At 39.8% G+C, this 17021-nt stretch overlaps 2 protein-coding genes across 2 annotated transcripts; one reads left to right on the top strand and one right to left on the bottom strand.

Annotated features, from left to right (window-relative positions):
• The first annotated feature begins 344 nt into the window (after positions 1 to 344).
• Positions 345 to 1043, top strand: LOC145114943 (uncharacterized). Its single transcript, XM_079051077.1, has one exon. It carries the CDS (start codon positions 345 to 347, stop codon positions 1041 to 1043), a length of 699 nt encoding a protein of 232 aa, XP_078907203.1.
• Positions 1044 to 2667: 1624 nt separating this feature from the next.
• LOC145105105 (tRNA N(3)-methylcytidine methyltransferase trm141-like) lies at positions 2668 to 4752 on the bottom strand. The gene is made up of 9 exons (XM_079042242.1): positions 4412 to 4752; positions 4149 to 4241; positions 3910 to 4014; positions 3607 to 3714; positions 3425 to 3496; positions 3284 to 3334; positions 3149 to 3211; positions 2943 to 3067; positions 2668 to 2858 (listed from the first exon to the last, which is right to left on the bottom strand). The coding sequence occupies exons 1-9, from the start codon at positions 4700 to 4702 to the stop codon at positions 2825 to 2827; spliced, it is 942 nt and encodes a 313-aa protein (XP_078898368.1). The 5' UTR covers positions 4703 to 4752; the 3' UTR covers positions 2668 to 2824.
• Positions 4753 to 17021: the final 12269 nt, after the last annotated feature.

The following is a 17021-nucleotide window of genomic DNA, read 5'->3' as shown; positions in this document are numbered from 1 at the left end:
GTAACGAGGGAGTGTATTTTTTCGAGCAACGACCCGATGCTAGAGGTACACCCGGTTTCACCCCTTTATAAAAATGTACAGATGCACTTCGTCAATTAGCATATGACATCCCTCCTGATGCGTTGGACGAGAGTTTTAGGATGTCAGCTAGGACCGCACGAGATAGTCTACACTATTTTTGCAAAACTATTATTCAGTTTTGTGGGCCAAAATATTTACGTAAGCCTACACGCAATGACATCATGAAATTGCAATCTCATCATGCTAGCGTACATGGCTTTCTTGGAATGTTAGGAAGTTTAGATTGTCTACATTGGGCATGGGAAAATTGCCTTCCTCACACTATGGTCAATTTACCCGAGGTGATCATGGGCATCCAACGGTCATACTTGAAGCGGTGGCATCATAGGATCAGTGGATTTGGCATGCTTTTTTTTGGTTCTCTTGGATCCCTCAACGACATTAACGTTCTTAATTGTTCACCTATATTTAACAACACATACGACGGATCTGCACCAGATTCTTCTTTCCAATTGCGTGGAACACCATATAAATATGGTTATTATCTAGTTGATGAGATCTATCATGAGTATGCAGTTTTTGTTAAATCGTTTACGTGTCCGAATGATACTCGTCAGAAAAAATTCAAGAAAGCTCAAGAAAGAGCTAGGAAGGATGTCGAGCGGGCTTTTGGAGCTCTCAAGAAACGTTGGTTTATATTGAAAAAACCAACAATTTTTTTCAGCGAGGAAAAAATGCATGAAGTCATGTATGCATGTATAATACTGCATAATATGATTATCGAAAATGAAGGAAGAGCGATATGTGAGTATGATGAAGAGGAAACCATTCCCACGACACAAACAATAGAAATTGGGGGCGACGAGTACATTGAAAAGAGAGCAGAGGTTCGTTGCAATGAAACATTTCACAATCTTCGTATGGATTTGGTGGAACACATTTACGGGATGCAACACATTAACCTCAATTTGGATCCGGAGGATGACCCGGAAGACGAGTTCTCGGAGGACGACTTCATGTAGTGTGTTTATTTTAAATCGTTTGATGTATGTTTTTTTTGAGTTTGTAGGTTTAAAATTTCTAGTGCTTTTTTTTTTCTTGAAATTTGTAGGATTTTTATTTGGGCAATGAAATGTAATGTTATTTTTATTTTGAAGTAATGAAACGAATGGTTTTTATTAAAAATATAGTTTTTATTTAATTAAAAAAAAAACCAAAGTGTGGCACCACTCCTTGGGTGTGGTATGAAACCACACTTTTGTGGTAATGGGTGAGGTGGCACCTACGTGTCACTGCGGTTTCATGAGGGAGTGCGGCACCACTCCCTCAAGCCTTATATATATATATATATATATATATATATATATATATATATATATATATATATATATATATATATATATATATATAGTCAGGATCAATAGCGAACTCCTTTGAATGAGCGAACCGACGAACTGATCAAATCAATAATTGCTTTAATCGTAATTGAGGTTAGACTAGGAAATCGTTTCAGCTTCCGATTACTTGCAATTAAAGGAAAGAACTAACAAACTTTACTAAAACATTTTTTGATTACATATTATTGAAACTGTATTAATTTCAAGTTAACTTTAAAAAAAAATCTTATGCATATGATCAAGGTTGTAGAACTCGCTACTCGGTATCTGTTCCACCAACTGCCGAGTAGCGAGTACTCGGGAGTACTCGGATTCGGTAATTCAAGTAGAAATATTTTTAGGAAAATTATATATGTCAAAATCATAAGTTAAAATCATAATTTGATTGAAATATATAACAAAATTAGATACATGTGCATACACAAAACTTAAAAAACACATAATGGTCTTACTTCGTGAATAATTACAAACTTAAGATATATATATATATATATATATATATATATATATATATATATATATATATATATATATATATATATATAGTACTAATTACATATGTGTGTGTTAAACAATAAATCATTAACTATAGATTAATCATCGAGTTGATAGAGTTTTACAACACTGCTTGCTTCAGTAAGGGGTCGATCGGGGAGTACTCGAATTCTGTAACTCGCCTCAGTAAGGGGTCGAGTAGGGAGTAATCGGCCGAGTAATCGACCAACTCGGCGAGTTTTACAACACTGCATATGATTGATGCATTGCTTTTTTTTCCTGACCAAATCAATAATTGTTTTATTCAGTTCGTTAGTTCATTCCCATATTTAAAGTTCGCTGTGGAATTATATATATATATATATATATATATATATATATATATATATATATATATATATATATATATATAATGTTACTTGGTTAGAAAATTAAACTTTGATTTAAGAGATATAAGTTGTAAACTTTAGCAATAATTTTTGGAACTTAAATCAAAAAATTTTGTGCAAGGGCCTATTCTTTGTTTATGCATTAGGCCTAAAAGTTGTTTGTACCACTCCTGTCTCAAACTTGCTTAATTGAGAATAGTTTCTAACATATATTTGAACTATTCAAGCTCAAATATTCCTCATTCCAAAACCGAGTTCAAACTTGACCTAACATGGTCGATTTGAGCTCAAGCTTTTCATCGCATTTTATAATTGCAAAACCACAGTGACTCATGAGCCCTTATTTACCACGACAAAAACCATGGTTTTATCAAACAATCATGAAACAAGTGATATATTTTTGTCATTTTATAATGCAAAGAGGCTATTCACAAAAATAACCCTAATACTTTACTGTTTCAACTATATAATATAATATGTGATGAACAAATTATGACAGCTATAGAAATTGAACCACGGTTGTCAGCATCTTCTGAAAACTGCTCGTATCCATCGCCTAAAATACAAGAAATCAAGAGCAAATTAGATCACACTGAGATATTTAATTAAAAAAAGAAAATATCAGGAATGAAGTATATACCGCTGCATTGTAATATTTTTAGAACGGTTTTTAATTTCTCTGTTGTATGTATTTACATCCACTATGCTAAATCCAGCTCTTACAAACATATTTGACAAAAAATCTTCCGAGAAGTAGAACGAAGACTGCAGACAAATATTTGATAATAACAATAAGATTATTAAAAGGATGGAAATAAATAATAATAATAATAATAATAAACTTACAGTGCCATCTCCACGAAAATAGAAGTTGTCACAAATAACTTGATTCTTGGTTATTAGCAATTCCTGCATAATGACCATAAAGATTAGATGCCATGAAGACCAATTAAATGGTAGAACAAGATACTATAAACTCACTTGAGCATAATCCCCAATTGCATAATCCCGTAAAAGAACAACACCATTAGGCTGCAAATTCATATATAATATGGAATGTGAGTATACACACCAAAAATTAGAACTAAGAATAAAGAGAGTTAATTTGGATTAGGGTGTGACCTTTAATACGTGTCCAAGGTTTTGTATCACATTAGGCATGTTCTCAGGACAAACCGCAGATAATGTAAAAATCTGCATAAAATCATTATTATAGGTATTTATCATTTATCTATAAGTTCTAAATTCTCATATAGTAAGAGTATCAAGAACCAAAATCTTGAAGTTGTAAAGTGCATTATTACCAATGTAGCAATGTCAAGAGATGAGGGCATAATGTGGTCACAAAGATCGTCTTCGGCAATATTGCAAACAAAAACATTCATTTGATCTTTACGAAACTTTGCATCTGACTGCATTCCTTGAGGAGACAAAGTCAATATTGGACGAGGTTTATAGGGATATTTTCGAGGATGAGGAGGGCATTCACGTCTTTTGCATAGACAAAAAAACTGGATGTTTTGTCTCATTGACATAGCCAAACGCAGTAGAGGATTATCCTATGTGGCAGATCATCAAAGTGGGAAAATGATGAGGAAGTAATGAACCTTAACAAGATTGATAGCATGATGAGAGAAATCACAAGCATGGACATAAAGTTGAGGGTATTTCTTGATAAGTGGAAATATTGTGTTTCCAACTCCACAACCAGCCTGTGGATAATGATGAAATTTTAGTTCCAAAAACAAAATGCACTTTTACTTTTACTAGTCAAATGAATCAGGTATAATCTTCAAAATTCGTATATGAAAATTTTGAAATTTCCAGAAATGAGAGATGAATCTACCTCTAAGATGATTTTTCCATCGGAAGGGATGGTGTCGTCATCACAAAAGTATTGCCCCCAGTCCTTCTCCAGGTAATGTCGATCCTTGAAAAACTGCAATCAGTGTAATTACTTCATGAAATCTGTGTGTTGTATTATGCTATTGTTTCGCAACCTTTTTCCCCAAAATAGAAGTGGTAAAATGGCTCAACGCAATCAAATTAGCATATATCAGTGTTTTTTCGAGAACTGAAGTCAAATTTATGGAATCAGGGAGACGATACCTTGTTTTGATGGCGCTCGTAGAATTCGTCCCAGTGCTTTCTGGAGTTGTGATTATATTGCTCGACGTTAAAACTACCGTGAAACCCTAAACACTGAACGGCGGTGGAATGTGGTCGACGAAAGAAGATGGTGGGAGGTAGGAGTGTCGTTAGGGGATAATATGTACCGGCGTACGACGGCGATACTGAAACCGCCATCGCCCCTGCTTCTTCCGTCGCTGAGTTTTGGCTTCTGCCCGTATTCTCAGAAGATTTGCGTGAACATTCCTGTACTGTGCCAAACTCCATCATTTTTATTTTTCACATTACCATTAGGCGTCATATCGGGATTTATGCGTCATATCGGGATTTACCATAAAAATATGGTTTCTTACCGGGGAAAATAGAGGCTATAATCATTTTTTGGTCGTGGTCTTAACTCCACCTCAATTTATTTGAACCGTAAGGTATGGATCGAAATTTATATTCAGTTTTATGTTAACCTTAGTTTTGTTCCATTAGTTTTATTTAGTTTTTAATAAATAATTTTTACCTTTTAATAAATAATTGTAATGTATGGATGACAACGAAATGACAAACAGCTCTGTGGACTGACAAAACAACTCTGCAGACCGACAAAACAGCTATGCGGACCGACAAACAGCTCTGCGGATCGACAAACAGCTCTCTGCGGAGTTGAAGAGTCTATATATTGTCATGGATGATCGTTGAATTTTTGGTAAAGAGTTACAAATTATTTTGAATTTTAATATGAGTTCATCTTCGAATTTCTATATTTGCTCGTGCAACGAACTTCATTGTTACTATTGTGATCTGATCGGCCATTTTCTTGCCCCGTCACCAAACATGAGAGAGCCGTATATGCCTGATGATACTTTACAACAATTACAATGGGTTAAAGAACAACAAAAAAGATAGAGAGTCATCTCGGACTCTCACTGAACGTTGTGACCTCATTGCGGCAGAGTGCAATGAGGTTGAGGAAAGGATGTGGATTAATAAAAAAATCAAAGATCATGAGGAATGGATAAAAAAGACAAAGAAGACTATCAAAATGACTGAAAAATGGCTTGCTGAGAAGGATGCAGAAATGATAGATCGTTGGCGGCAAAATGACCGTTTTGAAGATAAAATAAGAATTAGGGACGACTATATAACAATGGAGAAAGATAAGTATCCATTGCAATTCCCTTAAGTTGATTAGTGTTGTTGTACGTTTATTATGTGTTTTTGGTTTGTTGTATGTATTATCTTCGAGTTTTAGTTATTACTCTACTAGTAATGATGCACTAATATAATCATAATATTATCCATAATCTTTAAAGTAACCACACCATTTCAAAGTACACAATCAACATCTTCCAAAACATAACATACGTAATTATACATACAACATCAATCATTCAAATCAAACGTTGAACAAATAGTCTTCTCTTTGCGTCCCTTGCATCCTGTACGTCTCTAGCGTCTCGTGAGTCCCTTGTGTCCCTTGCGTCCCTTTCCATTTTGTCTTACTACTTGACACCGAGCTACTTTTTCTAGGCTTCTTTTGCTTCATTGGTACCAATGTCGGACAAGTCGCCGCATTATGTGTTGTACTATCACATCTACTACACCTTCTTACTATAGGTTCTGTCACACCCCGAAACCAGGATGGTGGAAACGTTCCGGGGTGGAGGACGCCATGTTTAGCATCACAACCATTGTACAGTAGCAATCATAGTAACACAACCATAACATGAATATATATATATATATATATATATATATATATATATATATATATGAAAAATGTTTACATCAGTCTGAAACTTGTTTTAAATACACCAAAAGTACGTAGAATATGAAAACATGACTCTTATTGCTCCGGCTCCTCTAAATCCAAGAAGTACCTGTCTACTGATGTCCTGAGAATACAAGCAATTTGAAAGAATATTAGCATAAAGCTAGTGAGTTCATAAGCATTTAGTTTTTAGTGGAAAATGTTCTTTGATTCTTTTGAAAAGTGTATCTCAATAAAATCCCATATTTTCTTATGAAAAGTAGAGTTGAAAGAGTATCTATTAGTAGAGAATAAACCATCAGTTTTAGAAATGCCGGTGCTATCCTGGAAAAATCCCATATTTTCCCTAAAAACAGGTTATCCGTCCTAGAGGTAGAGATGCAAGTTTAGAAATCCATGATTACTATCAGTATATGTATGTGAAAGTAGTTTTATTACTCAAAATAAAACAAATGAAGAGTAGAGTCCGTAAACCAAAGTTAGTTTATACTTATTTTGCGAGTCGTATAACCATACTTGATATGACCTAGAGACCTTTATAACGTTCTTCAGGCGTTAAGCTAAATGACATTTGTTCACCCCAGGTGTGCCCGCCTAACTGTAGCTAGCAGTTCAGGTGTGGGATTGTCAGTCCCGAATAGATCTATTCACAAATCTCACGCTCTCCCTCCAGGAGACTCTGGTTATACTAAAAGGATTTATCCCTGTACACCTAAGGGTACAGTATTGAAGTAGAGCCTCACAATTCTGTATAATCTAGTTTACAAGCTAGAGACAGTATAAAACAGTAATTATCTTTGAATAATGTACTTTATACTCCTGAGAAAATATGTAACATAAACTAAATCTGCCACAGTTTATACATAATCATCCATGAAATCGGATTTGATAAAAACTGCCTAGAGGGTTATCCCAAACTATACCCATTATAGTTTATTAGAGTTTATATGGAAAATGCTTTGTAAAAACCTTTCTGAAAGCTATGAAGTTAGATTTCCAAAATAGAAGTTTCCCTTATGCTCAACATATTACAAAAAGGGATAAAATATCCGAATATGTTATTAACCGTTGAAATCGTTGGACTGTATTAATAAGTTTAAAACTTAATAAAATACTTTGAGTTTGGCTTGTATTCCCCCCCTGAAAACATTAAAAACACGAAAAATGTAGGGGTATGAACTCACCTCGGGTAAGTGGTTTGATTGAAGGATCGATACGGAAAGCTGAGTGTTCAAGTGAAGCTTTGAACACGATTTGATCCTAATTAACACGTAATGACACATAAAAGAGTCAAATGAAGGTATTTCACCACTAGATGTGATGGAAAAACCACTCTACACTCATGAAAGAAGGTTCCCTTGAAGTGTTTCCAAGGTCCATACATGCATCCATGAAGTGTTCTAGGTCTATACTCAATTGTAGTGCAAGTTAAGGGTTCTAGAAGTGGGTTTGCGACCCTAGGATGAGTGTGTGGTCGCACACAGGAGTGTGCTGCCGCACACAAGGAGTGTGCTGCCGCACAAGGGTGTGTGCGGCCGTATACAGGTGTGTGCGGTCGTACACCCCACATGAAGATGTCCAAATGTCAATTCCAAGGTGCAATAAGGCTAGGGTCATGTCTATCTCGAGTATGGAAGTCAAACTCTCACTTTGGAGGGTGTTTTAAGAGTGTGCGGCCACCTTTAAGGGGGTGTGCGACCGCACTCACTCCCAACCAAGAAGAACATGACGAATATTGAACACTTAAGGCTTAGATAGAGTGGTCTTTCATGGATATCAAGTTAGAGGATGAATTACTCACGTTCTTGAAGCTTTGGAGGGTTTGTGGTTGAAGAAGCTTGAGAGGAAAAGTGTTGTGTGCTGCCAAGGTGTCAAATAAATGAAAGGAAAGGGGGCTACCCTTTATATAGGGGTAAGTATGCTGCCTAAAAGAGAGTGTGCGGCCGCACACCCATGTGTACGGCCGCACACCCATGTGTACGGCCGTACACTCCCCTTAAGGGTGTGTATGGACCGGTTTTGACACTATACGACTTGCTGACTCATTCCTAAACTCAACCTTGGTCATCCTCAAGCTTAGAACACTTAAATGAACCCTTAAACAGCACAAGAAGTCAACAAAACAAGTTTAACATTGATTGAATTTGACTAAGTGTACAAGATAGAAGTTTCGGGTTGTCACATCATCCCCCCGTTAGAGGGAATTTCGTCCCGAAATTCAAAAATAGAGTACAATCATGAACTTGGAAAGAGATGAGGGTACTTCTGCTTCATTGAATCCTCGCGCTCCAAAGTGAATTCAGGTCCCCGCTTGGCATTCCAGCGAACCTTCGCTATCGGGATGCGACTCTGCTTGGTACGTTTGACCTCTCGGTCCATGATTTCGACAGGTTCTTCCACGAAACGTAGACTTTCGTCTAGCTCGATCTCGTCGAGAGGAATCACAAGTGTCTCGTCGGACAGACACTTCTTTAGGTTCGACACGTGGAAGACACGATGGACGTTGCTGAGTTCTCGGGGTAACTGGAGTTTGTATGCTACGGGACCAATCCTAGCAAGGATCTTGAATGACCCAATGTACCTTGGGTTTAGCTTTCCACGTTTTCCGAAAAGTATCATGCCTTTCCATGGTGAGACCTTCAAAAGGACACGGTCAGCAACCTGGAATTCCAAGGGTTTTCGTCTCTTATCGGTGTAGCTCTTTTGTCTATCTCGTGAGGCTTTCAGTCGTTCTCGGATTTGTACGATCTTTTCAGTCGTCTCTCGGATGATCTCAGGACCAGTGAGAGTGCTGTCAGGGACTTGACCCTTGACTAGTTGCGTGTCACCCACCTCCGCCCAACACAGAGGGGATCTACACTTACGGCCATAGAGGGCTTCGAACGGCGCAGCCTTGATGCTGGTATGGTAGCTGTTGTTGTAGGAAAATTCGACCAAGGGAAGATGAGTGTCCCACGACGTGCCGAAGTCGATGACACATGCCCTCAACATATCCTCCAATGTCTGGATCGTTCTCTTACTTTGTCCATCTGTCTGCGGATGATAAGCCGTGCTCATATCCAACTTAGTTCCAAGGGCCTTCTGCAGCGATTGCCAAAACCTCGAGGTGAACCTGCTATCTCGGTCGGAGATAATGGATACAGGTACTCCATGAAGGCGAACTATATCTCGAATGTAGATCCGCGTGAGTCTCTCCATCTTGTAATTTTCTTTGATTGGCAGGAAGTGGGCGGATTTAGTCAACCGATCGACAATTACCCATATGGCGTCGTGCCCACTCGGAGATCTGGGTAATTTGGTGATAAAATCCATGGTGATCATTTCCCACTTCCACTCAGGTATTTACGGCTGCTGAAGCAAACCTGAGGGCTTTTGATATTCTACTTTTACCTTGGCACAAGTCAGGCACTTGCCCACGAAAGTAGCAATTTTTGCTTTCATGTTCGGCCACCAATAGAGTTGTTTGAGATCCAGATACATCTTATCCGAACCTGGGTGAACGGAGTATCTTGTCTTGTGAGCTTCGTTCATGACAACTTCTCTGTAACCACCATACTCCGGGGTCCAGATACGGTCCATGAAATAGTAAACTCCGTCTCCCTTGACTTCTAAGTTCTTTTCCATTCCTCGCAAGGCTTCATCCGAGATGTTCTCTGGTTTTAAGGCTCCCAGCTGAGCCTCTCAGATTTGTGTGGATAATCGGGAATGGATGGTCATAGTCAATGCCTTCACTCTACGACCTGAATGCTCCTTGCGGCTGAGGGCATCTGCTACCACATTGGCCTTGCCGGGATGGTAGCGTATTTCGCACTCGTAATCACCGAGTAGCTCTACCCATCGCCGCTGTCTCATGTTTAACTCCTTCTGATCAAAGATATGCTGCAAGCTCTTATGGTCGGTGAAGATAGTGCACTTGGTTCCGTAGAGATAGTGCCTCCATATCTTTAACGCGAAAACCACTGCTCCCAACTCTAGATCGTGAGTTGTGTAATTGACTTCGTGTGTTTTCAATTGTCTCGAGGCATAGGCGATAACATTTTCTCGTTGCATGAGCACACAGCCTAGGCCCTGATTGGATGCATCACAGTAGACCACGAAGTCTTCCGTCCCTTCAGGCAGGGACAAGATAGGTGTGCTGCATAGGGCCCGCTTCAATGTTTCAAACGCAGTGTCTTGCTTGACTCCCCAACTAAAGGTTACACCTTTTTGTGTCAGGGTAGTTAAAGGCTTAGCGATTCTGGAGAAGTTCTGGATAAACCTGCGATAATAGCCAGCAAGACCCAAGAACTGACGGATTTCTGTGGGTGTCCTTGGTGCTGACCAATTCTCAATCGCTTTGATTTTGGAAGGGTCCACGTGTATGCCTTCCTTGCTAACCACGTGACCAAGGAAAATTACCTTCTTGATCCAAAACTCACACTTTGAGAATTTTGCATATAGTTTCTCCGCCCTAAGTGTTTCTAGCACTAGCCTCAGGTGCTGTTTATGATCATCCTCGCTCCGCGAATAGACAAGTATGTCGTCAATGAACACGATTACGAACTTGTCTAGGAAAGGGTGGCACACCCGATTCATCAGATCCATGAATACCGTCGGTGCGTTGGTTAGACCAAAGGGCATTACTACAAACTCGTAGTGTCCATAGCGAGTTCGGAATGTTGTCTTGGGTACATCATTCTCGTGAACTCGCACCTGATGGTACCCTGATCTTAGATCTATCTTCGAAAAGTAACTGGCTCCCTGTAGTTGATCGAAGAGATCGTCGATTCTGGGTAAGGGAAATCGGTTCTTGATGGTCAGCTTGTTCAGTTCTCGGTAGTCGATGCACATTCGGAAGGAGTCATCTTTCTTTTTCACGAATAAGATCGGAGCTCCCCAGGGTGAGGAACTCGGCCTTATGAATCCTTTGCTGATCAGCTCATTGAGCTGGCTGGATAACTCTTGCATTTCTACCGGCGCTAAACGATAGGGAGACTTAGCTACAGGAGTAGCTCCAGGGATTAAGTCGATACGAAACTCGACTTGATGCTCGGGAGGAATTGCCGGGAGGTCTTCGGGAAAGACATCGGGAAAGTTACAGACTTCGGGGATGCTCTCGAGGTCTTTAACTTTTTGCGTCTCGTCGAAAACATGAGCTAGGAATGCATGACATTCCTTCCGCAGATACTTCTGAGCTTTGATGCATGAAACGATACGAAGGTTCGAACTGAGTTTATCACCGTAAATCATGAGGGCTTCCCCAGAGGGAAGATTGAGACGGATAGCTTTCTCGTAGCAAAGGATATCATCACGATTGGGGCTTAACCAATCCATGCCGATAATGACATCGAAACTCTTAATGGATACAAGCATAAGATCGATGGGAAAGGAATGACAGTCAAGGGTAAAAGTGCAGCCTATGAATATGTCGTTAGTACTCTCTTTCTTTCTGTTAGCCATCTCGACGGTGAATGTTTCGGTTAGAGGTTGGGATTTACATTTGATTAGGTGTTTGAATGCATGACTAACAAAACTTCTCTCCGCACCAGAATCGAAAAGAATGCATGCATAAGAGTTGTCAAGGAGGAACGTACTCGTAACCACGGTAGGATTAGCGACCGCTTCCTCCTGGCCCATCGCCAACACTCTTCCTGTATTGCCGCCCGTTGCCACCTTGGGGAAGTTCCTTTTGAAGTGACCAACTTCCCCACATCCATAGCAGGCTTGGTTGGCACCCGCTCCAGGAGTCGGATTAGTTGGTTGGACTGGTGCCCTACAGTATCGGGCCGTGTGTCCCTTCCTTCCACAGTTGTTGCAATTCAGATCGCGGCAAGGTCCGTGATGATGAAAGCTACACTTGTTGCACAGAGGTAGTTTCCCTGAATAACCACCGGTAGGAGCTTGGGTGGTTGGAACAGCAGTGGGAGCAGCAGTAGGAGTAGTAGCAACATGGACTACCACTGTTTGTTGCTTCTTGGAGGGCTCCTGAGGAGACTGGCCCTTGCGTTTGTTCCAAAATTTCTTCTTCTTCTCACCACTCTCCTTTTGTGGCTCGGCGACCGCTGATGCCTCATCCAGATCGATTCCATGATCGATCAGAGTCTGCGCCAGATTCTTGGCGCTTTCAAATGTGGTCGGTCTAGCAGCCAAGACATTTTTGTTGGTTGGTTGTGTCAGTCCCCAAATGTACCTCTCGATTTTCTTGCTTTTCGGGGTGACCATTCCCGGACAGAGGAGAGCCAGATCACAGAATCTAGCGGTGTAGGCAGCGATGTCGGAACCCTTCATCTTCAAATTCTAGAGTTCGTGCTCCAACTTTTGCACTTCGCCCCTCGAGCAGTATTTCGCAAGCATGAGTTCCTTCAGTCTTTCCCAACCCATGGCATTAGCCACTGCCAGGTTTAGGGTTTTGACTTGACCATTCCACCAGGTCAAAGCTCTGTCGGTGAAGGTGCAGGCGACGAACTTCACCTTGTTGGCTTCGGAACAGGCGCAAATTTCAAAGATGGATTCGATCTTCTCGAACCATCGAGTTAGAGCGATAACACCTCAATTTTCGTCGAAGGGTTTGGGGTTTGCGGTCATGAAGTCCTTGTAGGAACACTCCTTTTGATGTCCCTGACTTCCGTCTTGCCGTTGGGGGTCGGTTCCACCTCCAGCCCCACCAGAGTTCACTTGTGCCATTGCTGTGGTTAGAACGACGGTAACTGCTGCCTGGAACATGACGGGGTCGAACTGAGGGGGTGGTGGTGGTGGAGTGTCGTCGTTTCTTCTGATGGGTCTTGGTCGGGGAGGCATCTTTTTCTAGAAACAATCAGGAAGAAGAGGATGGTAAGTCCTCGAGATATATGAAACAAGATATATCTCATCCTGATAATAAAAGTATACTACCGAGCGATAAGCACAGAAAGGTTACTAATGCAAGTAAGTTATCGCTTAAGAAAGAAGAGGTAGCAACACTTGGAATGAATCTGTATACTGAATTTGGCTCTAGCTAAAATACTCCTATAGTATTTTATGTTGGATGTTTTTGTTCTTGGTAAGTTTTAGGCTTGCTGTAACACCACAGTCACTCCCAAGCACATGTTAGTCATGTCTCGAATGAATATAGTTGATCAGGCTATATTGACCCTAGACATGATTACATAACTGCCCAGGTTTAACAGCAGTGTCCCAACATCCAATTACTTTTGTTTCGTTCTATCTATGACTCTGGTTCTGTTATGTATGCATACTAGTATACTTTTTTTACAAAATACTTTATATTTTGAAAATATACTTTTAGTTTAGAGCACTTAGGCCCCTTAGTGTTTATAGTTGTATACCATGTAAGGTTCGGTATACTTAGTTCGCTATAAACAAGGGCTCTGATACCAATCTGTTACACCCCGAAACCAGGATAGCAGAAACGTTCCGGGGTGGAGGACGTCATGTTTAGTATCACAACCATTGTACAATAGCAATCATAGTAACACAACCATAACATGAATATATATATGAAAAATGTTTACATCAGTCTGAAACTTGTTTTAAATATACCAAAAGTATGTAGAATATGAAAACATGACTCTTATTGCTCCGGCTCCTCTAAATCCAAGAAGTACCTGTCTACTGATGTCCTGAGAATACAAGCAATTTGAAAGAATATCAGCATAAAGCTGGTGAGTTCATAAGCATTTAGTTTTTAGTGGAAAATGTTCTTTGATTCTTTTGAAAAGTGTATCTCAAGAAAATCCCATATTTTCTTATGAAAAGTAGAGTTGAAAGAGTATCTATTAGTAGAGAATAAACCATCAGTTTTAGAAATGCCGGTGCTATCCTGGGAAAATCCCATATTTTCCCTAAAAACAAGTTATCCGTCCTAGAGGTAGAGATGCAAGTTTAGAAATCTCTGATTACTATCAGTATATGTATGTGAAAGTAGTTTTATTACTCAAAATAAAACAAATGAAGAGTAGAGTCCGTAAACCAAAGTTAGTTTATACTTATTTTGCGAGTCGTATAACCATACTTGATATGACCTAGAGACCTTTATAATGTTCTTCAGGCGTTAAGCTAAATGACATTTGTTCACCCCAGGCGTGCCCGCCTAACTGTAGCTAGCAGTTCAGGTGTGGGATTTTCAGTCCCGAATAGATCTATTCACAAATCTCACGCTCTCCCTCCAGGAGACTCTGGTTATACTAAAAGGATTTATCCCTGTACACCTAAGGGTACAGTATTGAAGTAGAGCCTCACAATTATGTATAATCTATTTTACAAGCTAGAGACAGTATAAAACAGTAATTATCTTTGAATAATGTACTTTATACTCCTGAGAAAATATGTAACATAAACTAAATCTGCCATAGTTTATACATAATCATCCATGAAATCGAATTTGATAAAAACTGCCTAAAGGGTTATCCCAAACTATACCAATTATAGTTTATTAGAGTTGATATGGAAAATGCTTTGTAAAAACCTTTCTGAAAGCTATGAAGTTAGATTTCCAAAATAGAAGTTTCCCTTATGCTCAACATATTACAAAAAGGGATAAAATATCCGAATATGTTATTAAACATGGAAATCGTTGGACTGTATTAATAAGTTTAAAACTTAATAAAATACTTTGAGTTTGGCTTGTATTCCCCCTAAAAACATTAAAAACACGGAAAATGTAGGGGTATGAACTCACCTCGGGTAAGTGGTTTGATTGAAGGATCGATACGGAAAGCTGAGTGTTCAAGTGAAGCTTTGAACACGATTTGATCCTAATTAACACGTAATGACACATAAAAGAGTCAACTGAAGGTATTTCACCACTAGATGTGATGGAAAAACCACTCTAGAGACTTAGAACTACTTGCACTAAGTGTTGGGACCTTGTAGGATTGCATGAGGGGAGTGTATGGCCACCTTGAGTGTGTGTGCGGCCATGGGTGTGTGGCCCAAGGGGTGTGCGGCCGTACACTCATGAAAGAAGGTGCCCTTGAAGTGTTTCCAAGGTCCATACTTGCATCCATGAAGTGTTCTAGGTCTATACTCAATTGTAGTGCAAGTTAAGGGTTCTAGAAGTGGGTTTGCGGCCCTAGGATAAGTGTGTGGTCGTACACAGGAGTGTGCTGCCGTACACAAGGAGTGTGCTGTAGTACAAGGGTGTGTGCGGCAGTACACAGGTGTGTGCGGTCGTACACCCCACATGAAGACGTCCGGATGTCAATTCCAAGGTGCAATAAGGCTAGGGTCATGTCTATCTCGAGTATGGAAGTCAAACTCTCACTTCGGAGGGTGTTTTAAGAGTGTGCGGCCACCTTTAAGGGGGTGTGCGGCCGCACTCACTCCCAAACACGAAGAACATGACAAATATTGCACACTTAAGGCTTAGATAGAGTGGTCTTTCATGAATATCAAGTTAGAGGATGAATTACTCACGTTCTTGAAGCTTTGGAGGGGTTGTGGTTGAAGAAGCTTGAGAGGAAAAGTGTTGTGTGCTGCCAAGGTGTCAAAGGAATGAAAGGAAAGGGGGCTACCCTTTATATAGAGGTAAGTATGCTGCCTAAAAGAGAGTGTGCGGCCGCACACCCATGTGTACGACCGTACACTCCCCTTAAGGGTGTGTATGGCCCGGTTTTGACACTATACGACTTGCTGACTCATTCCTAAACTCAACCTTGGTCATCCTCAAGCTTAGAACACTTAAATGAACCCTTAAACAGCACAAGAAGTCAACAAAACAAGTTTAACATTTATTGAATTTGACTAAGTGTACAAGATAGAAGCTTCGGGTTGTCACAGGTTCCTTACCTTGTGACGGTATACGATTTCTGTTTTTCGGTCTACCAGCTTGACGTGTACCCATTATCGGGGGTTTAACAACCATCATCTCAGCAGGAATCTCCTAATAACACGGTTCTGGAAGGGGGTAAATCGCCTCCTCACACGTACTTCGGTATGTTTCCATTTTGTAAGCGTCTATAGCCAGATGTCCACAGTTAGTTTTTTTCAAGTGCTTTAAGACCATTATGACATGACCACAAGGCAAAGAAGTTCCTTCCCAATATTTGCATGTACAAGTCTCTTGCCTCAGATCAACTATGCCACCATGTTTGAAATCATGCACTTGATATATTGCATCTGAAACACCTGAAACGGACCATCCTGTCTTACGCTCTTCATTTTTGCTAACTACTTTTTCAGCCCATTCCATTAGCACTGTTGAACGTTTCCCTGTAAACAAGATATATATATATATATATATATATATATATATATATATATATATATATATATATAATTAACTTATTATTCGACATAATTAAAGTCCAAATTAAAGTCATACCTCCATCGACGCGACGCTTGTTACACCATTCCTGTGAAAGATGACGGAAGAACTCAAGAAGGGGTATTATAGGCATCTTCCTTGCATTTCTTGATAAAGCATTAATGGAATCTGCACTGTTTGAGGTCATGTAATCGTATCGTTTCGATGGGAAATATGCTCTAGTCCATTTAGCACGTGGAATTTCACTTAGGTACGCCGCTACTTGCGGCCTAGTAGAACTAAATATATACCACAAATCTTCAAATACAGTTTTTTGAAAGCTCTCACAAGCGTCCAAAACAACACTTTTGTTTTATCATTTTTCCCAAACCGGTGTACTATGTTTCCTAACAGATGAAAAGCACACACGTCATGATGAGCGTGTGGGAAAACATTTTCAATACTAACCCGAATTGCATCGGCCTTATCAGTTACAAAGATGAAATCTTGACAATCACCAACGAATTCATACACCTTTTCAAGAAACCATGTCCAAGTAAAACCACTCTTTTTTTTTTGCATATTTCGTGCGCAAGGGGCACTAT

Source organism: Lactuca virosa, chromosome 1 (genome assembly GCF_052849685.1).
Source record: "Lactuca virosa cultivar CGN04683 chromosome 1, Lactuca_virosa_CGN04683_v6, whole genome shotgun sequence".
Taxonomy (NCBI): Eukaryota; Viridiplantae; Streptophyta; class Magnoliopsida; order Asterales; family Asteraceae; genus Lactuca; species Lactuca virosa.
The sequence above is the reverse complement of the archived record's forward strand: the minus strand, read 5'-3'. Positions and strand labels throughout refer to the sequence as shown.